Source organism: Sceloporus occidentalis, unplaced genomic scaffold (genome assembly GCF_023333645.1).
Source record: "Sceloporus occidentalis isolate IW3139 unplaced genomic scaffold, rSceOcc1.0.p SCAF_1, whole genome shotgun sequence".
Classification (NCBI taxonomy): Eukaryota; Metazoa; Chordata; class Lepidosauria; order Squamata; family Phrynosomatidae; genus Sceloporus; species Sceloporus occidentalis.
Genome location: NW_028316981.1, coordinates 78,187,694 through 78,214,041, shown reverse-complemented (window position 1 = coordinate 78,214,041; position 26,348 = coordinate 78,187,694). Strand labels below are relative to the sequence as shown.

The window sequence follows — 26,348 nt, the reverse complement described above, 5'->3', positions numbered from 1 at the left end:
AGAAAGAAACTCTGCTAGAACATGGCCACATAGCCCGAAAATACCCACAAAAAACTATGGATGCTGGCCATGAAAGCCTTTGACTTTACAATCTCACATCAACACGCAAGTTAATCAACTATCATCAACTAGCAAAAAAAGCAATCTCGTTGAGTTTCAGTTTTAACTTGCAGGCCTATGAAGGGAATTTGGAAAAACTACAGCTAAATTGACATGAAATACCCCATATTTTCCCAATCTGGCCATTTCCAGAACTGCTAGATTACAGCATCCATTATCTTCAACCAGGGATCACCATAGATTGCAGGCTACAAATGCAAACTGGGAGGAGTAAAACATGCTCTAACCACAAATATTGGAGATTCTAAAATCAACCCAACAGAAGGAGAATTGACAGACAAGTACTTGCTGATGATCCACTGCATAAAACTTCAAATCAATATGAAAGGTAACAGAATCTTTAGCTGGAGGAAAGGGCAGTTTAAGAAATACTGTCTTAAAACTGCACTACTGATACGCAGCAACAGGAAATAAGGTACAGTGGAGACTGGACCAGGGAAGGAATTTCCCTTTTAACTTCTGGCAAATCCATGACATGCTGGTTTTCTCTTCCTCATTAACAGTGTCCTCCATAGCATCACTTTGCTGCTCAGGCTCTCACTATCCTGCTTATATTATGCTGTTAGGATAACCAGACTGTGAGCCAGTAGATACTGGTAAATCACAAGAATGATGTGCAGGTGCTTTTAAAAACTTTACACTATTGTGAGGAATACACAACCTGACTTGTGGTAGAGCATCTCCTGCATTCAAAATAGCAAGATTTTTGTTTCATCTGATTCCCCATGAAATATCTTCCCTGCACCCCATTATTTAGCCTGCTTACTCACCATAAAATATTTTTGCTTCCCAAGCCGTTTCTGGAAGTCGATCCCAAAGACAGCAATCTGCCCATCATAGCGGCTGTCACACTGTCAAAGAACAGTGTATGATATTAGATATTAGATATCCAACAAGAATGCTTCAAACAGGTCTATGGCAGAAGGCTTGTTCCTTAGTTTAGTCTCTTTATCGATGTCCCATCTAGTAGCATAGAGAGAGACTGAGGGAGTGGGAGGGATGGTTCTCCAGCAACCCATAGCGATTTAAAGTGATGGCCCACCACAAGGCAACACAGAGAAATACAGTAGATTCAGATCCAGTAAAGAGAAGCAAGCATACCAGCACTATCTTACTTCCTTCTAATCTAAGCTAAAAAAAAAGGGGAGGGGGTAACAGGGTGGTGATCCTATACTCTAACTGTGCACTGGAAAAATACGAACCACACAATTACTCACTGGAGCACAATCTTCTGCTGTCAGCTGTACATCTTCAGGAAGGCACTCATAGGCATCAAAATACAGCCACTGGTCCAGAGGGGTGAACTTCCCTGAGGCAGCCTGTAGGCAGAACAAAAAGGAAAGTGTGCCCAGGTCATCTTCTAAACAGGAGTGCTCAGCCTTTTGAGCCCTGAAGGCCTCAATACTGACTAGTAATGTTGCACTGCAAATACACACAATTCCTCAATGCAAGTGCAAAGCCCTTTCTTCATCTCTTTGTCTATAACAGAAAGTACAAAGTGCATGAAGAGCCTTGGGGATGGTCCTTTCACCCAGACACCCTCATGCTCATTTCTGTTTTCTGCTCAAGACACACTACACATTTGAGATTGGATTATTATATTTTACAGGGTCACAAAAGACTCATGATATAGTCATACTAATCCTCTTTTTCCTTGGCTGAGCTACTGAGTTTTAATATCCTACCCTGAGACCTCACGCTATAGGTTGGAATATAAATATTTATAATTAATAAATACAGGTATACCCCAATTAACAAAGCCTCTGGGGAGAAAGCTCCTTTTTACAAATGCTATTTATACTAACCCAGCCCCCATTTCATCCCCAACTTCTGTATAGCTTGACATCTTTTAGCTGCATTAGTATTGGGAGGATGCAAAGATGGCTGGACAAACACAAGATTTTTGATATCAGGTTGCAGCAGCATGTCCTTAGTTAACAATCCAACAAACAAAGTTTGAGTTGAGTAATAGCAGTATTCTACTCTAGACAATCCTATTGCAGCTGGGTCTGTTTCCAGACAAAGTAAACAGCAGCTGTCTCCAAAGTCTCTTATTGAGAAAAGGGGAAACTATAGAAGCCTGCCCCATCAGCTACCAGCCGCATGTAAAAAACAAACAAACAAACAAAAAAAAACCCAAGCCCCCCCCCCAAAAACCCCTACAGATTTATAAGTTTGTCCATCAATGTGGAAATCATAACAAAATGGAGAATAGTGAAAGAAAAGTCATCATTGGAAGCATTTTATAAGCATCAAAATGGTCTTTAGAAGGTTTGAAATGTTTTTGCTTACTTATGCAAAGCTTACTTGATCTGGTTGTTTCATTTCATGCATGCATATTGTTCATTCTGAATAGAAAGTCTACTGGAATATGATGAAGTGCTATTCTTTTTGGGGGCAGAAACCTATTCCTATTCTTTCCATGTTATTTCTGTAATTTCCAGGAACTTATGAACTTCATTAAATGAGGTATAGCTGTAACTTCATTAAATGAGATATAGCTGTAAACAGTCTTTAAAGTACCATATTTGTCATTCTCACTTTGATTTAACATCACATCCTGCCATGGATTTTCCTTAAGATAATGCAACAGAGATCTCAGTGTTCATGTTGTCTTGTAGCTTTCTCCTGTTTTCAGCTGGGTCTGTGGGACTGCAAGACTGTTTGGCAATCCATATGTCCTTCAGCTCATTCTACATTAAACATCCTTTGAGAATCAGGTATCTCACATCAGAAAATAACAGGTTAAGATATTGCCTAACCTATGCTATGAGATATCTAGCAATTAGTTACTATTCAGGACCAGACTGGGAGCTATTGGATTACCAGCAACACTCTGTTTTTCTGTAGTCAACATGTGCCAAAGTATTCTATAATACCTTCATCAATTCTCTCAGGTATTAGCATTTCACATATTGTACATAGGGGCTGAGATCTTAGGGTGCTTCTAGACCAGGTTTTTGTTGAGTAGTTGCTCAGAAGAAACATTTTTAAGGGATCCTGACATCGACATCTTTCATTTGTAATTATGCACTTCGTCTAAGTATGCTGCTATATGAGGGAAAGCCGGTGTGGTGTAGCGGTTTGAGTGTTAGATTACAACTCCAGACAACCAGGATTCAAATCCTTGCTCAGCTACAGAAATACACTGGGTGACCTTGGGCAAGTCACTCTCTCTCTCTCAATGTCATAGGAAGGCAATAGCAAACTCCCTCTGAATAAATCTTGCCAAAAACAAACAAAAAACCCACATACCCTACAATAGGGTCACCATAAATTAGAATTGTCTTGAAGTCACTTAATAACAAATCAGCACATGCAAATCGTATGCAGAACAGAGTCCTCTTTTGCAGTTATGCATTCTCTCTCTCTCTCTCTCTCTCTCTCACACACACACACACACACACACACGCACACACACACATTTTTGGCCAATGTGATGCATAGATGTGTAGGTAAACACTCTACCTAAATACCAGATCCTTGAAAAAGAATTTTTCCTTTGTTCTTTCCTATTACTTGACCGAACAGGCAGACATTAACTGGTTTATTTCATTTTAGAAACCACTAGGTTAAAAATAAATGACTTGAGGGGTGGGAACAAAAGGTCTCTGGTAATGCTGGGAGTTCACAGGAAATACTTTGGGATGATGAAAATGTCATATGGATTTCTAAAATAAAATCAGAAACCTTACCAGAGGAACAAACCGAGACTTTTTATCTATCTAGACTCACAGCCTAGTCAAGAGAAAGTCTCCAAGGCTAAGATGCCATCTAGTGGACCTTTGATAAAATCGTAGTACCATCAGTGAATGAAAAGAAGTCAAAAAACGACTTGGACAACAACAACAACAACTGTTTGTATATTAGAATCTTGTCCAAATAATGGATTGCCACTCCTCTGTATAGTCAATGAACAAAACTGAGATTAAAGAAATAACTACATATGGGTGAGAAATGGAACACAAGAAGGAAGCAGCCTTCCTGAAAATCAAGCTGTACATTTTGTTATGCTTATATTTTATGTTACGCAACATTAAAGTGTAAGACACTTAACAATACAAGTTTGTTTAAATTATTGTAATGTTAATACAAGTAGGAACATGTTTGAAGGAAATTATGGTCACTATTAAAATTACCTTCTCATGCATGTCAGAAAATATATGATACCTATTTTAATAAGCTGGTGTCTTTAAGGTCTCTCATTCATAGGATCATAAGTCACAGTCAACTTGACAACAAATAACTACAGCAAATTCTGTGATGCAGTTGAACAAGTTGTAGAAGAGATATTATTTGAAATGGATGCATGAGCACCAGATGTGTTCATGTTTTACATGTGCAATATCATGTCTGAAGAAACAACTTGCAGAAGGGAAACCCACAAGTGACAGTGTTTAACTGAAAGTTTTGCTGTTTCCCTTCAGACATTCTGCAGTGACACAAATAGCCAAAAAATGAATAGGTCTAGCAACAACACCTGGTATCCTTTCTCTGCCTTTTTTTTTCCAAAACTCCCCTTTTGAGCAGCACCTTGTTGTTGCTTCTAGCCACCATCCTGACCTAACATCATTCCGCAACCTGTGTGAAATTAAAAAGGTGTCTACATGCAAGGGCTCAGTGATGCCTGGGGGTGCTGTCACTGCAGTCAGATAAGCCCACTAGGGCAGGGTTAGGCAAGCTTTTTGAGCCAGGGGCCGGGTTGCTGTCCCTCAGACTACTGGGGGGGCCGAAGCCAAAAATTAAATAATTAAATACTTTTTAAAAAAAAATAATAAAATAAATAAACCAGGACAAATGTAGGACAAAACTTTCAAATAGAGGATACTTTTTTAAAAAAAATGGAGGACACGCAAAAAAATAGCTGATTTTTTTAAAAATGTTAATATAAATGCATGTTTCGGAGGCTTCTATAGACAATTGCCCCCCTTGCCCGCCGCTTGCCCCCCCTTGCCCACCTCCTCCTGATAGGCCAAAGGCCCCATGCCCTCACGCAAGAGGCCAAAGGCTCCGGCGGCAATCGGCAGCAGGACCGGGCGGGGGCCGGTCCCAAGGCCTTGCCGGGCCGCATCCGGCCCACGGGCCGCAGGTTGCCTACCCCTGCACTAGGGTTTATTGACCAGAATTGCCAAGTTGAAAACTGCACAGGCCTCGAGTACCTATGGTTGAGTAGAAGAGGGGGTTTCAGCAAGTATTGCTTGTCATACAGCCAATTCTACACAATGACTAAAAGTACAGGAGTCATCTCCAGTTTTCCTTCTGGCAATCCTGTATTGACAGAGAAAAGAGGCCACAGAGGAGATGTTATCTAGAGCCCCTTAAACCTGCTGGCAGCTCTGAGTTGAATTTCTAATGATGTCTGAAGGCACACCTCTGGCAAGGGGCAACAGTTAGATGCTTGTCTAACAGTGTACTCCCATATTTCTTAAGAGAGAGAAAACTGTGGAGGTCAATGAGACTCTGTGTTTTATTAATATGTGTACATGGGACTGAACCATTAGACATTTTTAATTTTTAAATTATTTATTTATTTAATTTTGGCCACCTTTTTCCCAGAAAGGGATCCAAGGTGGTTCACAATTTTAAAAAAACCTTTACAATAAAATTTTTAAAACAACATGTGTCTGACAAATGTTCCCTGCACACATTACCCACATGAAGCAAGAACTGTACAATTATTGAGGAGCAAGGCTCCAGCCCTGGCATTCTCCAGGGTGCCTGACCTTGCCAACAGATGTCCACTTGCAAAAACAGCCTTCTGTTGGGAAGGTGTGTATGCATGAACTCACAAGAAAGCTTTCAAATGACTGGGACTCCTGACCTAATCATACTAGTACCCAAATCAAACGGAAACCTACATACGGGCAGCTACTTGAGTATAAACCTGTTCCTTGGTCCAGGTAGTGTTCCCAAGTCAGAAGGTGGCTCCAGAGCACATCTCTTCACTTTAACAACTAGGAGATTCCCACACACATGAATAATGCTTGTATGAGGCTCAAGCCTGAGGTGAGTTTGGGAACTTTCCCACACATCACAGGTGTGTATATGACCACACCTACGTTAGCATTAAATCAAGAAGTGGAATGAACGTATGTTATTTGTCCTGTATATATTTTAAATTTAAAATAAAGAATTTAAAAAAAATCTGAAGCAGCTCTTCTGAATGAGAAGATTTTCTCCTTTTGAATTGGAAGATTCTAAGCAATAACCACTGCAAAACTAACAACAACAACAACAACAACAAATTTTATTTCTTTCCCACCTCTCCTCAAGGCTTGAGGCAGTGTACAATATGTTAAAATAAAAACACAATTAAAAGAGAGAGAGAGAGAGAGAGAGAGAGAACATAAAGCCAACAGTTAAAATCCAATACTATAAAACCATTAAAATACACTCATATGAGTATATTATTTAAAATACAAAACTAAAAAGTCATGATTTAAAATTGACTGGGTAGGCCTGCCAGAAGAGATATGTCTTTAATGTTGTTTTAAATGTCGTCAGCGTTTTCAGGTGGCAGGTAATTCCACAGACTGGGGGAAGCAGACAAAAACTAGATGTTAATTGAATCATATCTGCATTAATTTCAAGTTGCTTAATCTTGAATCCATTTTTCAAAATGTTCAGCTGACAATCTGAACTGGAAAATCCAGACCAAAACCAGCTAGATTGGTTTAAAGAGGGCAGGTAAGTACCTAAAGTTCAGTGGTGACATAGAGGGAAATGGGGCATGAACCTTTCTGGGGGAAAAACCCCAAATTGTCTCTTCTTGATTCAACTTCTGGAGTCTGACTCATTATAACTAATAGAAAGTCTGTCCTTGGAAAGCTTCAGACTCTTACTTAACAGGAGGAAAAGTAATTCTTATTGTAATAGTAATAATAGCAATAATTTTGGAGCACTACTTCTAAGTGTTAAAAATAATTCCATATGCATTAGTCAGTTGTAGAATAACTAAAGCAAGGAGTGCTACAGGTTTGCAGATGGGATGAAATGTTAAAATCCTGAAATCTTCTATCAGTGTCTGTGACCAGAGATACCTCATTTGGTAGACTCACCTGCAACTGATGTGGAGGGTGCTATATTTTTTCTTGAACACTGCCTAGACTGCAAAGTGAAATACTGAGAATGTTCTCTTGCCATCTGCCCAATGGACATAGGCAGTGGCTGCTGTAGTGAAGTGGCCATGAACTCACTAAGCCTCAAGCAAGTGACTCTCTTTTCCAACCTCAGTCCTCCCCCACCCCATCTGTAGTAAAGAGGGATAGCAACACCAACTTAAAGGGTTGTTGTAAGGTTGGGATGGGGAACCTACATAACTGGGCTGGATGCAAACTTCTTCTGAAATAAGACACTGTTCATAGCTTAGAAGCTGGAACTAAGCTCTGGTTTGCAGGCCAGCACCTACTGCATTAGGACTTATCCCTCAGGAGACATGACTAGACTTTAGCTGGACTTTTTATAATGTGGAAGAGGGTAAAGTAAATAAGAATTACTTCTGATCTTGCTTCCTTAATGTGCCCTGACCTCAACCCGTGCACCTAATCTTGTGAACTGCTGGAATGTGGTTCCTTCTTAAAGTGGAACTTCATGTCCTGAGTAAAAAAAAAAAGTTGTTCCACCACCTTGGGAAGTGTCTTCCAAATAACTCACAAAGCCATCCATTCTTACAAGGACCTGCTACTCACCTTCAGTACCTCTTGGGCAGCTAAGCCTCCAATGAAGGCATTCATGGGACACAAGTCACCAGCGCATCCATATGAAAATGTCTGGATCAGATCATTTTGCAGTGGTTCCCCACTCATAGGTAAGGTCTGTGACAGCTCCACCATCTTCTCTGCATCTGCCTGCCATGGAATAACTATAGGTGAGAGTGGCAAAGGGACACCATAATGCTTATGTAACTCCTGTGATTGACTGGTTTCATCCAGTGGGTGAGGAAACCCTAAAGAACGGGCTGTTCTTACTAGGTGAGTTCAGAAAGGGAGGAAGAGCAGGAGAGGAGAAGAGCTGCAGTTGCTAGGTATAAGGATTAGGATGTTTTCACATCAAGTAAGGTAGCAGAGTTTTTAACTGTGTATTTAGGAGGGGACAAAGGGCTAAATTCATTACAGTGGAAGTTCTGTTATGCATTTGCATCTATTTTGTATTTTTTTATTTAGGTTTTATTTCGGACCAAATGTTGCAGAACTACTGCAACAGTACAAGTAGAAGAGACCTCCAATAAAGTCCTGTACTAGCACCTAATTGATTGAGTGGAACCTTGGGGACAGTGTATAAGTGTCATTTAATATATAATTTGTTGTGTATTTGCTCTCCCTCTCTCTCTGGATTTAAACTGCAATAGTGTTTGCAATATTCAATTGTAGTTGCCCCATAGAACCCACAAAGAAGTACATTTTCTTTGAGGAAACAAAATCATGGCATTCTCTCTAGTGCAGGAGGTAAAAAAATGTTGCACAGCTTAGAGATGAGAGCATTAAGAAGCTTAGGGGAAAGACATGAGTTCTTAGAAAGCAAAAGCAAAAGACTAGAAAGACTTACCTGATCTCTGGGCTTGGGAAGTCGCTGCATCTCATTCCAGAATAGCTGTAGTGCCCAGAAAGCCATGTGGAGAATGCGATAACGAGAGCGCTTCCCTTCATCTGGTGTCTTGATCTTAGGATCAGCCATGGAGGAACGCAGTGATTTCTGGGAATGCAAAGAGATTAGCTGAAAGGGTAACTACTGTATATATGCAAGTATACATCTAGAAATTTTAGTCAAAAAATTGACCCAAAAAACCTGAATTGACTTATCCATGGGTCAATGTAAATAATGTACTTTAACTCTTATTTAAAAATGAACTTCCCTGGTGAAAGGGAGGACTGAAATCTGTCCTGGAAGCACTGACCCTCCCCTACTCTCTTATCCATTCAGGCTTTAGTGTGAGCACAAACAGTTATTCCTGCTGGAATCATGTAAATTCTTTGGCATTGTTTTCCTTGCTCCATCCTTTAAATCCTTTGTTACATGTATCTAGGTTTTACCCTTGACCTATCATGGGTCATATCAAAATCCATAATTTTGGGTCCAAAACCAGCCCTCAACTTATACATGAGGTCGACTTATAGACAAGTATATATGGGGAATTAGAAGTAACTAATCTGTGTTTCTCCCTTCAAAGGATCACACCCCAAGATCTCCCTACCCTTGCCAGTGAATATATGTTGCCCTATATATCAAAGCAGACCATTAAAACATCTATGGTCTACATCAAGAGGTGGGTAACATCTAGGTGGGGGGGGGGGCTGTATTACTGTATCTTATCATTGGGAAATGTGCAGCCATCCAAAGGTTGTTGGTCTGTAAGGCCTACATCCAACTATTTGTCACAAGGAGAATAAACTCAATGAGTACTTGTAAGTCAGTACTTGTAAGTCAATACTTGTATGTTTCATTGATTCAGTAAACATAACACTAATTTGGCCTAACAGTTGGATTTAGGACCATCTGTTCACTATAAACCATGCTGGCTATGGATGATGGGAGCTGTAGTCCAACATCTAGAAGACTAGAGGCTGCCCAGCTGTGTCTACCCTGGATAGTAGTGGCTCTCCAGGATCTAAGGCAGAAGTCTTTCTCAGTCTGAACTGGCGATGCCTTGGACTGAACCTAAGATCTGAAAGCAAAGAGGGTGCTAATACCTATTGCATTATCATGTCACACCTTAATTTTCTGCACAGACTCATGCGTGTCAGAGGAGAAGCCCTGGACTGTAACAAAATTCTGATCTTTCTGTCATAGTAAAGTTGTACTGTGCTGTGTCTTCAGCTAAAATGCTCAACCATGGCAATAAGACTGTTCAAGGGTCACTCCATCTAGAAGAATAGAATCACAGAGTTGGAAGAGACCTCAAGGGCCATCCAGTCCAACTTGCTGTCATGCAGGAAGAAACAATCAAAGCACTCCCAACAGATGACAATCCAGACTCTACCACATTCCAAAGCAGTGTGTTCCACTGTCGAACAGCTCTTACCATCAGGAAGTTCTTCCCAATGTTTAGGTGGAATCTCTTTTCCTGTAGTTTGAATCCACTACTCCGTGTCCTATTCTCTGCAGCAGCAGAAAACAAACTTGCTCCATCCCCCATATGACATCCCTTCAAATATTTAAACATGGCTATCATATCACCTCTTAACATTCTCTTCCTCACGCTAAACATACCCAGCTCTCTAAACTGCTCTTAATAGGGCATGGCTTCCAGACCAGTGAAGCAACTTGAAAAGAAGGGCCTTGTTTTTCTATGTCCTGCAATCTCAACAGGTCAGAGATGGATACGTACAAAGGAGTACTTCTGAGGCATCTTGACTTGGGTGATGATCCCACCACACTTGTATGGAGAAAAGGAAGACGTGTCTCCAACTTCCAGGCTGTATTCCCCTAGACACATTGCACAGAAGATTAGAACTCCCTCCTATTCTCTGTGAAGGTCAATAGCACTGGAGCTAAATAACCCACCCACTCCACAAACCCACAGCCTATCAATGTAACCTCCACCATACAGACCTGTGTATTTCTTTTGAAGATGTCTTGATCTACCCAGGCAATTCTCTTCTGTTATGGAGTCTTACAACATTCCTCTGCTGTGAGTATACCCCATCTGGTTTTTATTGTGGACTTTAAATGAACGGCACAAGGTGTACAAGTCAGTGTGGTGTAGCAGACTGAGTGCTGGACTATGACTCTGGAGACCAAGTTTCCCTGCTTGGCCATGGAAACTCACAGGGTGACTGTGGGCGGGGTCGGAGGTCCGGCTTTGGGAAGGCCTCCTTTGGGATCCATTTATTTGCTTCCCAGTGAAAGAAATACTCAGAAGACTTGCAAGTGATACTTCCAACAAAACTGCAGCTTTAATAAATCAAACAGGGCTCCCCTTTTCCACAGGGAAGCGCTACAATGTTGGGTAATGAGTAGGGACCAGTAACTTCAGTGCCCCTTCCCACAGTCCTTCTTTAGTCAGTACCATGAGGAGTCCTTTCCTCTTCTGAAGCCTCCGGCCATAGAGGTCTAAAGGCTCTTTTGGCAAACTCCGCCTCGGCCTGTACTCTTGCGGCACCCCATCCATCTCTTTGGAGGCGTCCCTCCTTGCACTCCCACCAAGTTTCTTCAGCTCCCGGAAGTCCTGGGATGGTCCACCCTAACTCTGGATTGTAGGGTTCCCCCCTGGGAACTCCTTCCCAATGAGGACTGGCGGGGCGAGCTATGTGGGGAGGCCCTACCCGCAGGTGGCGAAAAGACGCAGCCAGATGCCAGGAAGCCACTGCTGATCTTGGGATCAGGGAGCCCTCTCCTCTCCCTCTCCCGCAGTCCTCTCCGTGACCCCCTCTTCCGCGTCGTAGTCTCCTCCCCCGGTGCCTCTCTCTCTGTCTTAAAAGGGTCCCCTTGCTCCGCCTCCAACTCTCAGGGTGCATCCCTTGCTTCCCAAGTTGTCTCCACCTGTGCAAGACCTCTTTCCTGCTCCTTCTCACCTCCCCAGGTTCCTCCCGCCTGCCTCCTTCCTTCTCCGCCCATTCAACCCGCACCTCCTTCACCACTTCTCTACAGTGACCTTGAGCAAGTCACAGTCTCAGCCTCCCAAAAAACCATGATAGGGTCACCTTAGGGTCATCGTAAGTCAGAAATGACTTGAAGGCACACAACAACAACACGAAGTGGTGAAATTATTTTGGGCATAAGAATCAAATAGCTACTTTTAGGACAGGACCAAAACCCAAAGATTCCCCATGTGACTAACATAAAAGACATCAGATGCTATTGCCACCAACAAAGCACCACACTATCCTTCTGTCAAAATTCCTCTCCAAACATCTCTGCCAGCTCATGCACTTGATGTTTCTATATCTGTGGTAGGCAACTGTTGAGAAAGGGAGGGAAATTGGCCTCCCAAGGAGACCTTGGTAGGTTGCATCCTTCATTGCTCATTTAAAAAGGAACGTACAAATATATTTAGCTCCCAATGGCCTCTGGGAACCTGAAAACTTGGCAAAACTTCCCCATGGGTCTTAGAGTGCATTTGGGGACAAATATCTACAAAAAAGGAGACACAAAAAGCTGCAGCAATATAGGACCATAGATAGCATCAATTTCCCATGCAAGCAAAATTCTGCGACAGACTTCAATCATATATGGAGAGAGAAATCCCAGAGGTGCAAGCAGGGTTCAGGAAAAGAAGAAGCACTAAGTACCATACTGCAAACATATGATGAGTAATGCACAACACCAAGGAAGTCCAGAAAAAAATCAGCATGTGCTTTATAGACTATAGCAAAGCCTTTTACTACATAGATCATGAATAGCTATGGATTGCTTTTAAAGACATGGCAGTGCTACTACATTTGATTGTCCTGATGATAAATTTGTATTTAGGACAAGAGGCTACTGTTAGAAGAACAGAATATGAAGAAACAAAATGCTTTCCAACTGGCAAAGGGGTAAGGCAAGGCTGCACTCTATATCATCCTACAGTCCGCACTTGCCTTACACAGGGGATCCATTCCAGACCCCGCCGCGTAAGGCAAATTCCGCCTATGCTCGAGCCCCATTGGAAATAATGGGGCTCGTGCGTGGCAGTGCAGCAGCGCGCAGGGCGCCACGGGCATGCACACCCATTCATTTGAATGGGACGTGCCTCCCCTTGCGCCCTGCGGCTTGAGCACGTATGCTCAAGACTGTGTATGCTCAAGACCGCATAAAGCGCACCCACGTATAACGCGGGCGCACTGTATTTGTTCAACTTGTATCCAGAAAATATCATCCGAACAGCAGGTGCAGACTCAGAAGGAGGAGGAGTGAAAATAGGAGGAAGGGATATTAACAATCTGAGATATGCGGATGACACTATACTACCAGCAGAAAACATCATGGACTTGGAACAATTACTAAGGAAAGTCGAAGAAGAAAGTGCTAAGGCACGCTTATTGATGAAGATAAAGGAAACAAAAATAATGACCACTGAGGATCTATATAAATTCAACCCAGACTGCAATCAGAGACTGCAATCAAGAAATTAGAGGACTAGCGATGGCAAGATCTAGACATGATCCTGAATTGTAAAGACATACAACTGATCACTAAATTTCGGATCTGTCAGCAACTCATTTGAGCCCTGTAGCCAATGTTGGCTTATGGCAGAGTAAGCTGGCAAATTCAGAAACGTGGTTCCAATTCCCAGTAGAGATAACAGCAACTGGATGTCTTCCAGGAACTGAAGAAATGCAGGAACCTCCGGGGACACACAGCAACCAATGCCAGGCTTCAGCTGATAAACGACCAGACAAGCCAAGTCTCCCAAAGTGCTTTATTTATAGTGCTATAATACAGATCTCTCAAATGAATACCAAACTCCTACTACAATCCACAAGCAATTACTGGAAGCCCCTGAGTTTATATAGCCTTCAGACCATGTCGTCTCACAAACTCAGTGAGTTCCTGTGTAACACTGAAAAGTGTTCCCCTGTGCAATCCAGCCAGGTATTTCATCAGCCAGGCACAAGTACACACAGGCACCAAAGTGTCCTCGAGGCTATGAGCATCAGCTGTGCTTGATCAGCCCTGTCCTTCCCAGTCTAGATGCTCATGGTCAGCCACACACAAACATCTAAGCATTTCCCAGTGTGCTGACTTTAACCCTTGAAAACCCGACAGGATCGTCCAAACCATTGTATTCTCCATCACCATATATGGACGTGAGATCTAGATTGTGAAGAAAGAAGATAGGAAGAAAATGAACTCATTTGAGATGTGGTGCTGGAGAAGAGTGCTTAGGATACCGTAGATGGCAAAAAAGACAACCAATTAGATCCTTAAACAAATCAAGCCTGAACTCTCCCTGGAAGCAAAGATAACAAAATGAGGCTGTTGTATTTTGGCCACATCATGAGACAACATGACTTGTTAGAAAAGACAATAATGCTAGGGAAAGTAGAAGGCAGCAGAAAGAGAGGAAGACTCCACATTAGATTGATAGATTCAATCAGGGAGATCATGAGCCTGAACCTACAGAATCTAAGCACAGCAGTGGAGGATAGGGGTCACCATGAGTCGGAGTCAACTTGAAGGCAGTCAACAACAACAGATCTGGGGAGGAGGTGCTAGAGGATCTCAAAATAACCTTAGGACACATTTTCCCCACCTCTGCCCTATAATAACTATTTTCTGTGGGCACTTTCTGTCTGCAGCTGATAGACACATGAAGACGTGAGGGCAAAGAAATAGAAAGCTTGTTACCTCTCACACGGATGAGACGGGGCTCTGATCCATTCAGTTCTGTCATCCCTTCAACCTCTGAGAAGATCACATAGTCACCATCCTGAAAGTGGGGGTGTTGTCCTTGCTCATCATCCCAAGCCATTGTCAGTATGCCTGGGTTTTCCTGTGGGAAGAGTATATGGGACAGTGGTTATTCGTGAGTTCAGCTAAGGCTTCTTTGAAAAATGCTGATGGCATTTAAAACACAAGTAGACAACTGCAGCAGGTTTGAGGGCCATTGTCCTGTTCCTAGGACCCTTCCAGAGCTATGTAGACTGCAAAAAGGGGGGGGGGGCAAATACCAGGAGGGATGGGGGAGAATCAAATCAAGAAAAGGCTAGAAATCTACTTCTGGTTTTGAAAAATGAGGCTTAAAAAAAAAGTTCTATACAGTGCAATGTGTAGTTTTTTTGTGGGTTTTTTGGGCTGTGTGGCCGTGTTCTGGAAGAGTTTATTCCTGATGTTTTGCCAGCAGCCGTGGCTGGCATCTTCAGAGAATGGTGGTAGCCAAACTTTGTTTACTTTAAGGGTTTCTTCTTTCCTGTTGAAAGTAAACAAAGTTTGGCTACCAGTCCTGAAAAACACCAAAATCAAGACTTAGCACATGCAAATGAACCCCATCAGACAATGGATCACTAACTAAATAAATACAAAGCCTTCTCACATATTCCTCCCACCCTGAGGCCTGGCTGTTCACCAACAGGCCAACACAGATTAACATGTAAATCTCCCCTCCCCCCAACCAAGGGTCACACAGTATATATGCTCCACAAACCTCCATGCTACCATTCTCTGAAGATGCAAGCCACAGATGCAGGCGAAATGTCTTCTAGAACATGGCCACAGAGCCTGAAAAACTCACAAAAAAACTATGGATGGTGGTTGTGAAAGCCTTCGACTTCACAGTGCAATATGTGTGAGAGAGAGACAGAGACAGCAAGGATCACACACAGAGAGAGAAGTCTATTGAATTTTTTATATACTTGATGAAAATTAACTAAACAAACAAAATATATTACTAACATGACAAAACAAAATGACATAATTTGGTAAAACATAAACTATATCTTAAAACTAATCTTAAATCTTAACATATAAAACTAAAACATGTAATTGTGTCCTTCCTGTTCTTTTCTGATTTTCTGAGATTTGTTAATATTTACAATACTCCAAAAGTCTAACTAAAGATAAAGAGCAAAAAAGAATATGTACCACATAATTATAAATACCAAAATTGATTTAAATAATATTTACAGTGTTTCGCTTACTTGCATTCCAAATATTTCATTCCAGACTTATAATAGAGTTATTTCCCCAACTGACTCTTAAATAATGTATCAAAGGATCCCCCTGTCTCTTAAAACTCTCTAAAGATTTCTTTTTCAGTAAATGTGTCAGCTTGTCTGTTTCTATGATATCATATAATTTCATTAACCAATCATTTATACAGTGCGCCCTTGCTTTACGCAGGGGATCCATTCCGGTGGTATGCAACCCATTAGTCCCTATGGGACGTGCCGCCCCTTCCTCCCTGCGTGGCTTTCACTGTACTTGGGGTTTTATTGTCCTTCAATTTTTGTGCATATAACATTCTAGCAGTGGTTATCATATAAAATATTAGTTTACCATATCTTTGTTCCAGCTTTTTGTCGAAGAGCATATTTAATAAGTACATTTTTGGATCTTCATCAACCTTAATTTTTAGGATGTTTTGTAATGTATTGTGGATTTTTTCCAGTATATTTTTGCATGTTTTTAGTTCCACCACATATGATGGAAAGTGCCATGTGATAGACAGAAGTCTATTTGAAAGGCAAACAGCCCTTTTTTGACTAGGAAAAGAGTCTGGGGAGTCTGGAAGGGTTAATGGCTACACAAATAGCTCTAGGAGACCACATGTAGCCTCAAATCTATATTTTTCACATCCCTGATGTAGAAGATGAACATGTCAAATGCAGAATACTAGCGAGGAGACACCCCTTGCTTCTAGAAGCCCTTTCACACTACACAATTATATCCCAGTTTAACTTCCATGACAACATGTTATGGAATCCTGGGGTTTACAGGCTGGAGAAAAACTAGAGCTTTCTGGCTGGGAATTTCACATTCCCATCCTAAACTTCAAATCCCAGAATTCCATAGAACAATGACATGGCTGTTAAAGAGGAATCTTGGCATTATAACTGTATAATGTGAAAGAGCCCCAGAGGAGGCCTCATTCACAGAATTTTACAGATGAGATCTTGCTATCAGCCTCTTCCAGCTGCAGCCTTCCATGTTTTGATGTCACTTCATTCATGCATCTTTATGGTTATCAAACCAAAGACAGGGGGAGGCAGCACTGGTTCACAGTGCCTTTTGACGGGTAGTGTTAGGAGCCATTCATCCAGAAGTATCCAACTTATAAAGGGAAGAAAACTACCTGGGTAATGTGTTCAATGGTGGCACAGACAGGTTCAGCCTCTGAAGGATCATGTACCACAAAGCATTCTCCAAAGTCACAGAAAAGCTGTCTGGAGACAGAAGCAGAAAAGGGCATACTTCTAACACTTTTGCATTCCAATATGGTATACTCAGTCCTGAACCCAACCCCAGAAGTACCCTAGCCTGCCAGGAGAACCATAATTGTAGTGCCATGGCTTGAACAGTTGAAATGCCCCAACACTGAAATGTCCCAACAGTTGAAATGCCCCAATCAGGAGAGACAGTGATATCAGCCACACACATACACCCATTCCAATAAGTCTAGCCTATTACCTACCTCTGGGATTAACTACAATTTCTACAGTAGCATAATGGGGAATGGATTTTCCCAGAAACATTATATTCAAAATATTTTCGGGTGGCTTGGGGCCCTTTTACACTACACAGTTATAGCACTTGAAGTGCCATGGCCACATCCCATAGAATTCTGGGATTGGCAGTTTAGGGAGGGACCTTTTGAATGCTCTGCCTGGGAGCTTCTCTGGTGCCTCAGACCAAACTACAAACTCCAGGATTCCCTAGGATGCAGCCATGGCAGTTCAAGTTGCATCACAGCCTTGTATCCTGTTAGTGACATACACATGTACAAGATACTCAACCCATGTGCTGTGAAATATTTGCCATAGCAAAATGGAAAGTATTCTGGTGATAGCAGTGGAAGCAGAATTGCACATATATTGTGCATTATAGCTGAACACTGTGTGAAATTGCACACTGCATAGCTGAACTCAGTGATGACATGCATTGTGCAGTGCTGACATTCTGCAGGGGGGCTGCATAGTGCTGATGTAGCATATCTCCCACGGTGCATGTTTTTGCTATGCTGAGGGCAGGTAGGATTGCAGTCATAGTATTTTAACTATGTTGTACAAAAGGACTCTTGGACTTGAATAGACAATTAACACCAGTGTCAGTGGGGTGATGACTCCACTCCAGGTTTTAGTCTGAATTGTAAATGAGCTATCTAAGGCAGTGTGGCATAGTGGTATGAGTGTTGGACTGCAACTCTGGAGGCTAAAGTTCAATTCCCTGCTTGGCCATGAAACCCACTCAGTGACTGTGGAATAGGCAAATGCTCTTAGCCGCAGAGGAAGGCAGTGACAAACCTCGTCTGAACAAATCTTGCTAAGAAAACCCCAAGATCAGTTCACCTTAGAATCGCCCATAAACTGGAAACAATCTGAAGGCACACAACACCCACACATACCAAGGCCGCCTGAGCAGTTATTTTGCAGTTCAGACAAAAACCCAGACCAGATTCTTTGCCCTCTGACATGGAAGCCACGAACTGCCACTGATTAACACTTTATTAAGGAGCTACTCCCAGTGATGTTAAAGCTGCAATAACTGAGGTGTTTATTATTTAAACTTGTTTTTAGGACTTTTGTTTATGCATTTTTGCTCTCCCCCCCCCCTTTCCAATGTCTTTGTAATAATTTTTGTTTTCTTTCTGTAATAATGAAATTTTAATAACATTATTTTTTTTAAAAACTGTGATAACTAGTTTGTTGATAGGAATCAACCTGGTGGTCTACATTTTTGGATCCTCCTTTGGATGTGTGTGGCTATGGGAACAGTCACTGTGAGTGCCAGCAGTTCAGAACTGACCATTATGCCACTGCAGGGAGTCTTTTTGCCCCTTAGTGCTCCAGTCCACCACCACACTGGAAGTCAATATGAGCAACCACTCTCCTTCCACCCACAGTCTCTGCCATCTCCACTGTAACATCTCCTCTCCCCACCTCAGAACAAGGCCCAAACCATAAGAGTAGCACATACCCAGCCAGGCCCTTTGTGTCAGCTAGGACCAAGCAAATGTTGTTGGCATGGCAGAAATCACTGATATGCAGCTGTTCCTCCAATGTTGAGTTGGTCAAGACCACAACCTGCATTAAACATTGAGGTTTACCACAAGATGACAGCAGGAGCAAGTATCGTATGTACTACCTGCTCACACAAGGAAATTAGAACATAGTACAAAATTGAGGCAGTTTCTAAATAGATCCACAGTTTGGAAAAGTTATGTTTTGGGAACTATAGCTCCTCTAGTCATCCAGTCAGCATGTTGGCCAAATTTTTTTTAGGAACTATAATCTAAAAAAACAACTTTTCCAAGGTCATGATACTTCTTGTGTATGTGCTCAGTGCCAGACAAGGTATATCATGCAGCACAACATAGTTATGCCCCACAGGGGCAGTATGGCTTGGCAGTGACAAGATCTCCTGGTATTTCAAGCTGAGCAAAACACCCATGAGGACTTGAAAATAACTTGCAAGTCAATTACCACCATTAGGAAGAATGAGGCATTGGCCTACTGCCTTATTGCTATTAGAAAAGGAACAGACACTAACCCATTGATTTAGACACTAACCTCTTAACCGACACTAACCATTGACCTGCATGTGGAGTAAGGGGCCAATTTTCACTTCCAAGACCCCTTTGGCTACAGTTGTATATCCTGAATGCCCCGGAAGTAATGCAGTGTCACTTCTGGTTGTTATATTATGCCATTTGGGGTTGATTTGTGGCATTTTTTCATTATATCTGGGGATTTGGGAGCTCCTGGAGGGGTGAGTTAAACCATTGCATTTGTGAAACAAATTGAACATCAACCCAGGACTTTAAAAATGAATAAATGAATGAATCAAAATTAGGTGGGTAGGTTTTGCTTCAAGAATGACAGACTTGGACTTGGGGACCACATGTGACCCACAGGCTGCATACTCCCCATTCCTGGCTTAGCTCTTGCATCTATAGCCAAAATAGTGACTTGTCTCAAGCATCACTAGAATTGCTTCTTCTCCCTCCTCTGTGGCAGGAGACAAGCAGCTCTGTGTCTCTTACCTGGAAAGTAGACAAGAAGCCCTCGGACAGTCTTTCCGTATAGGGTACCACACGGACATAGCTGTTTAGCTCTTTGAGATGGCGCTTGGAGACCACTGCTCGATTTTGCCCTATATCACCCTCCGACAGATAGAACTGCAAGAAATACAGCAATGCTAAGGGTGAAAAAACAAAGACCACCCCGAGGCCTGGCATAATTCTATACTACAAATGAAGAAGAAATTCACCATTTTATTGCTTGTTCTCCCACCAGATTCAGTGCACTAAGAGCAGATTCAGGATTTGACTTAGAGCTCTGCTCCCAGATTTCACACACCACCAAATACTCCCATTAAAATGTGAATGATTATATATTAAAACAAAACAAAAAGACCTTGGCCTGCAACCAAAGGATAGTGGAGAGGCCAATCTAGCCACCTGTGGAAGAGAATTCCTGAGGGTGAGAGCAGTCACTGAGAAGACTCTCTCTTGTGTCCTCACCAAGTGTGCCTGTGACAGTGGCAGGCCTGACAGAAAGCCCTTTCCTTGAGATCTTAAAACTCTGGCAAGTTCATATGAGGAGTTATGGTCTTTCAGACCTAAGCTATACTGTATATGGTTTTGTATGTGATGACCAGCACTTTGAATTATGCATGCAAATGAATTGTTAGCCCATGAAGCTGTTTTAACAAGGGAGTTATATGTAATGTATGTAATGGGCCCCAGTCAGAATTCTGGCTGCAGCATTTCGGACCTGCTGAAGTTTCAGAACAGTAGACTGTGCTACAGAAGTCCAAACAGGATGTAATACAGTCACGTGTCATCACAGCCAGATCTGACATATTGGGAACAGGTACCAGTGGTGTACTAGCAGATTTCATTTTTTCACTTTGTCTCAAAGTAGTTTCCTTTATGTCTTTTTATACTATAACATTGCTGTCCCTTTGATTCTTTTCTTGATTTAGCTAAAATAATCTACTCTGTAGCTTGTACTTTCTATCTGTACCTGAAGAACATGATGATTCTTCATGTAAAGAGATACCCTTTTGCTACAGAATTTCCTTACTAAGAACAAATCCTTCCTTTAAAGATATTCTGTCTCTATCAGACTCCTTTTTCATGTATCTTAGCTTGGCCTGGCCTTCGCCAGGATTTGGGGAAAGGAGAGAAGCTTACCTACAGTATCATAGGCAGAAAGTGCAAGTGGAATCTCCAGCAACATTCTGTTACGTTGCTAAACAGAGAGGACTCAAATTGGTGGTGGCAGCCAGGGTTAATTAGATAAGATACGTGGTCTCAAGGGAACTCAACCAGTTCAGGCAAAAGCAGAAGGAGGAACCAGAGATCCCTTACAGCTTATTTAATGGATTTCAGTTTAAGGAGCACAAATAATTCATATTTTAGCACAGATCAGGCATATTGTAATACCAATGCTGCAAAAAATAATCCCTGCAACCAGAAAGACAGAAGAAATAAAATGCCACTTTAGTAGATGACTTTTAACATTAATCAAAAATGCCTTGTTATGAAATTCAGGGACCAACATTGACAGCACTTCTTCCTTCAATTGCTTTTAAACATAATGATAGCAATTAACTCATGAGAGTTATTAACTCATTCCCAAATTGTTTGAATATCATGATAAACCATGTTCAACCATGAAATCAGTTTAGCTCCCCACAAATTATCTAACTGTGGTTGTTCTTTGAATTGTGGTCATTCAGCAAGCTATTGACTAGGATCTGCCAATCGTTCAGATTATTTATGACTCAACTGGAATGCTGGGACATAAAAAGTGACTGACACATAATTTACAGTTTACATTACTGAATTCAGCCTTCCTTGGAACAAGATAAGGAATGGGGTGAGGAAGGAGCCAAGTTATGCCATATACAAACCTTCTCCAGCCCAGCCCAGCCATTCTAGGATGGTAGCTTTCATACCTGTGGGATGATGATTCTGCTTTGAATTTAAGTCCAAACTCTAAAATAGCTACCCAAGGGGCAGAACCATATTTGCAAAATAAGTTCAGCACCTTGGGTAGCAGCACCTTTAAACCTTGGACTAAAACAGAAGCAGATGCACCACCCCACTGACAAGGGAACCAGCAGTCTCCACTGGTCACAGCCACAGTTCATCCGGGGTGTGATCGTCCAAAATAATTTCTGACACCTCAAGACTAGGAAGGTTTTTTTTAAAAAAGAAGCACAGCTTCAGCTAGGCTAGAGTCCACTTACCTGGTCCTTGGCCATCTTTGCCACTTAGGATTGTGCTCAAAGCCACTAAACAATGTACCTGTGAGGCAAGGTCACTCCACTGGGTCTTGTTCTGGTCATGCACAGTGACAGATTTCACACCTGCAAGGATAATGTTCTTGGCAATCTCCACCCCGAGTCCCTTCATCCCAGAGACCAGCACATCAGTTCTTGCCATCTTCTGCATGGCCTCACGGCCCAGCACATAGCTAGGGAAAAGGTACACCTCTCCATTAGGAACATGGTCAGAACACAAAGGTGGTACAATACTACTCCCTCCCATGCCCTCTTTTAACCTTAACCTACACACTTCCCTGAGGTTCCCTTGCCAAGCAATAGTCTCAGCTCTGACCACATCTCAGCCCTGCCCATCTTGCACCTTGGGGTTGTGGTTGTGTCCTTTCAAGTTGTTGCCAACCTACAACAACCCTAAGGCATCCCCTATCAAGGGATTTTCTTGGCAAGATTTGTTCAGATGAGGTTTGCCATTGGCTTCCTCTCGGGCTGAGAGTTTGTGACTTGACCAAGGTCACTCATTGGGTTTCCATGTCCAAATGGAGATTTTAACTGTGTTCTCTAAGGTCACCGTCCATGTTCACACCACTATACCACATTGGCACTCTCTTGCACCTTAGTCTTAATCTATTCTGCCCTATTCCTCCAACTCATGGACTGCTTACTACTGTATATCCCTTACTGGCCCTGTATATAAAATTATGACCTATTCCAGCTAACATCTCTTTTGACCTCAGCCAAAACATCCCCTGCTTCCACATCATCTATTGCAAGACTCACAGCTGGCGGGAATACAGTCCCTCGTCGATCTCAGGAAGGCTCTCTGAGGCACTCATTCTAGTTCTGCCCATCAAAAAGAGAAGAGTCAAGACATACACTCAAGATGTATCCACACTGCAGAAATAAAGCAGGTCGACACCACTTTAGCTGTCATGGCTCCATCCTGTGGAATCTTGAGATCTGAAATTTGGTAAGGTATTCAGCCTGGTCTGTCAGAGAGCACTGGTGCCTCACCCCACTACAAATCCCAGGATTTGTAGAATAAAGTCATAGCAGTTTTAAGAGTGATATCAAAGTGCTTTATTTCTGCAGCCCTAGATAAGGATTGGGTTGCAGCTTGAATTTGAAACCTACTGTTACCCATAACAAGAGGATGACCCAATAATAATAATAATAATAATAATAATAATAATAATAAGATCATCCTCTTGTTATGAGTCAGATTTGAATGCTAAGATAAAGTATGGATTGTAGACATTATTATTATTATTATTCATTAGTTGTTATTATTTAAATTGTTATTATTATTATTATTATAACCCACCTCTCCCTGTGGATCAAGGTGTGGAACAACAACAAATCAACAAGTAACAACATCAGTTAAACCGCATTAATTAAAACATGCAACAGTATAAAAGAACAAGTAAGACATACACATTTTTAAACAGCCTACATTTAAAATTCAGCATTTTAATTCACAGTTTAAAAATTATTTGGATACGCCTTGTCTTGAGTGCTGTTTTAAATACGGACAGCACATTCAAATCTCTTCTGGCAGGTCATTCCACAGATGAGGGAAGGCTAAAGAAAAAGTCCTCTGGCTGACAGTTGCTAACTTATATTCCTGGCTAAATGGAGCAAATGTTTGCCAGAGGACTTGAGGTCCAAAACACACTGCAGAAATAATCCAGTTCGAGACCGTTTTAACTGCCCTGGCTCAGTGCTAGGGAGTCCTGGGAACTTTAGTGTTTGTAAGACATTTAGCCTTCTCTATGAGAGAGCTCTGGTGCCACAATAAAGTACAGCTCCCAGGAAAGCGGTCTCAAACTGGTTTCTGCAGCGTGTCTTGGACTTGTGTGTATGGGATGGATCATTTTATTTTATTTTGTGAAGTCGAAAGCTTTCATGCTGGTGAAATGTCAGGAATAAACTCTTCTAGAACATGGCCACGTAGTCCGAAAAACCCACAAAATAATATTTTATTTTATTTCTATCTCGCCTTTCTCCCCGAAGGGACCCAATAACAATTCTAAAAACATATTGCAATAATGGAAGGAGGCCATCCTGTAGGGAACCTGGACCCAAACCTTGTAGGGCTTTAAAGGTCAGAGAACCCCATGGGGATAAGATGTATCCACACTGCAGGAACTAAGCCAAGTTAGGAAGCAAGGGCAGCAGCATCAAAGCCAGCCAAAGGCAAGGAAGATGCTGCCATCCAGAGAGCTATAGAAAACCAGCGCCAATTCCCAGTTTGAGACAAATGAGAAAATGAAAAAAGCCTCACCTGAACTGAGAGCTCTGACAAGAGCTGCGATGCTTGACTCGTTTAGGGAGCACAGTTAGGGAGCCTGCTAAAGAGCATCAAAGGCAGCAGCAGCCTTCCCTCTCTCTTTCCAAGGCAAACGAAACTGAAAGTGAACACCCGCAGCCCTTCCTGGAACTGGGGGAAAGGAGATCCAGAAAGGGCTCCCTCCTCCTCCTCCTTCCCCTGCCTTGGTGCCTAGAGGTTTCGGAAGCCCCTGGGGGAAGTGTGTCAGTGCCTAGGGGGGGTTGTTGTTGTTGTGGTTGTTGTTGTGTGCCTCGAAGTCCTTTCTGACTTTTGGCGACCCTATCACTTGAACACTTTGTATTTTAATATATTGTATTTTAATTTATAACTGTTTTAATCCTTAAAACTGTTTCATTGTTTTTCAGTTTTATATTTATGCATTTTAATATTTTGGTATTGTTTTTAAATTGTGTTGTTTGATACTTGTCCGCCGGCTTGAGTCCCTATATTGGGAGAAAGGCAGGATATAAGAAAATAAAATCATCATCATTATTATCATCATAGGGTTTTCTTGGCAAGATTTGTTCAAGGGGGAGGGGCATGCCTTTGATTTTATCTGAGGCTGAGAGAGTGTGACTTGCCCATGCGTGAAAACTGGAGGTGGCTCCTCTCCCTTTAATAGTTCCCTGCATGGTGTAGACTATCAGGGACGTAGCCAGGATTTTAGGAAGGGGGGGTCCAGACTAAGTGCCACCATTATAATGAGGCTTGGCTGTGGCGGTGCAGCAGCACACACCATTCATTTTTCTAATGGAAGGGGGGGCCCGGACCCCAAACCCCCCCCCTTGGCTACGTCCCTGAGACTATGACTCTGGAGATCAGGGTTTCATTCCCCATCGGAGCATAAAAGCCCACTGGATTACCTTGGGCGAGTCACACTTTCTCAGCCTCACATGATGATGATAATAATAATAATAATAATAATAATTTGTTTTATTTATATACCGCTATTCCAAAGATCATAGCGGTGAACAGCAAGTAAGCTAATTTGCCCCCAACAGTCTGGGTACTCATTTTAGCGACCTCAGAAGGATGCAAGCCTGAGTCGAGCTTGGGCCCTTTTGCTGGTCTTGAACTTGCAACCTTGTGGTTTTGAGTGAATGGCTGCAGTACAGGCATTTAACCACTGCGCCACCAGGGCTCCATGATGATGATGATCATTATTTATTTCATTTCTATGCCGCCTTTCTCCCAGGAAGCGACCCAAGGTGGCTTACAAGATAAAAAAAATGATTAAAAGATTTTAAAAAGGATGGCAATGGCAACCCACCTCTGAAGAAATTCACCAAGAAAACCCTGTGATAAGGGTGCCATAAGTAAAAAATGACTTAGAGGTATGCAACAACAAGAAGGAATTTCAGTAGCCGACTGCTTGTTAGCTGATTGTGTGACAAAGAACAATTCCTTCTCCCAGCTCAGCCATGAAACTCACTGGATGGCCTTGGGCAAGTCACACTCTCTCAGCCTCAGGGGAAGGCAATGGCAAACCTCTTCTGAAGAACTCTTGCCAAGAAAACCCCATGATAGGGTCACCTTAGGGTCGGCATAAGTCAGAAACAACTTGAAGGCCCACAACCCCCACCAGCACATAATCAACCTGGCAACCCAACCACTTCTTATGTTCATTCATTCCCCTGCTCCTCCTTGTCAGGCTTCGAGAACTGCACACCATTTGAATGAATTGGTGTCTGGGAAAAGCCAGTTCCCTGAGACAAGCTCAGACGTTGTCATATACAGGGTGACCCGATATCCTCCCAACTGCCAAGGAGGACAAGGTGCAGCAAAATGGAGGGCAGTCAATAAAAAGGTGGCACGTGTCCAAAGAAAAGCTAAAAAGACTCATATCAATACAAATACATGCCTCTGGATCATGCTCCAAATGGAGGACATTTTGGAATTCCTCCTGGACAGAAGGCTGAAATTGAAAAGAAGGACCCCTGGATCACCCTGGTAGTATATGTAGGGAAAGCTAGCCTTTCCTGGGGGTGGGTTGCCTTCTACCTGCTGCTTACTTTAATCTTGTCAAGTCTCT

General features: G+C 42.2%; 1 protein-coding gene across 2 annotated transcripts in view; it reads right to left on the bottom strand.

The window, feature by feature from the left end:
• Window positions 1-24,370, bottom strand: part of LOC149321659 (ubiquitin-like modifier-activating enzyme 1) — a 79,309-nt gene extending 54,939 nt beyond the window's left edge. For both annotated transcript variants that reach the window (XM_089526448.1, XM_089526440.1), the window contains exons 1-12: window positions 24,272-24,370; window positions 22,768-22,830; window positions 22,013-22,181; window positions 19,739-19,873; window positions 18,673-18,779; window positions 16,832-16,922; window positions 14,389-14,533; window positions 10,445-10,542; window positions 8,665-8,811; window positions 7,809-7,967; window positions 1,338-1,439; window positions 891-971 (exon numbers count right to left, since the gene is read on the bottom strand). In XM_089526448.1, the coding sequence (XP_089382574.1) occupies window positions 891-971; window positions 1,338-1,439; window positions 7,809-7,967; window positions 8,665-8,811; window positions 10,445-10,542; window positions 14,389-14,533; window positions 16,832-16,922; window positions 18,673-18,779; window positions 19,739-19,873; window positions 22,013-22,181; window positions 22,768-22,823 (1,290 nt within the window). In that variant the 5' untranslated portion in view covers window positions 22,824-22,830; window positions 24,272-24,370. The remainder of the gene's footprint in view (window positions 1-890; window positions 972-1,337; window positions 1,440-7,808; window positions 7,968-8,664; window positions 8,812-10,444; window positions 10,543-14,388; window positions 14,534-16,831; window positions 16,923-18,672; window positions 18,780-19,738; window positions 19,874-22,012; window positions 22,182-22,767; window positions 22,831-24,271) is intronic.
• Between the last annotated feature and the right edge of the window lie 1,978 nt (window positions 24,371-26,348).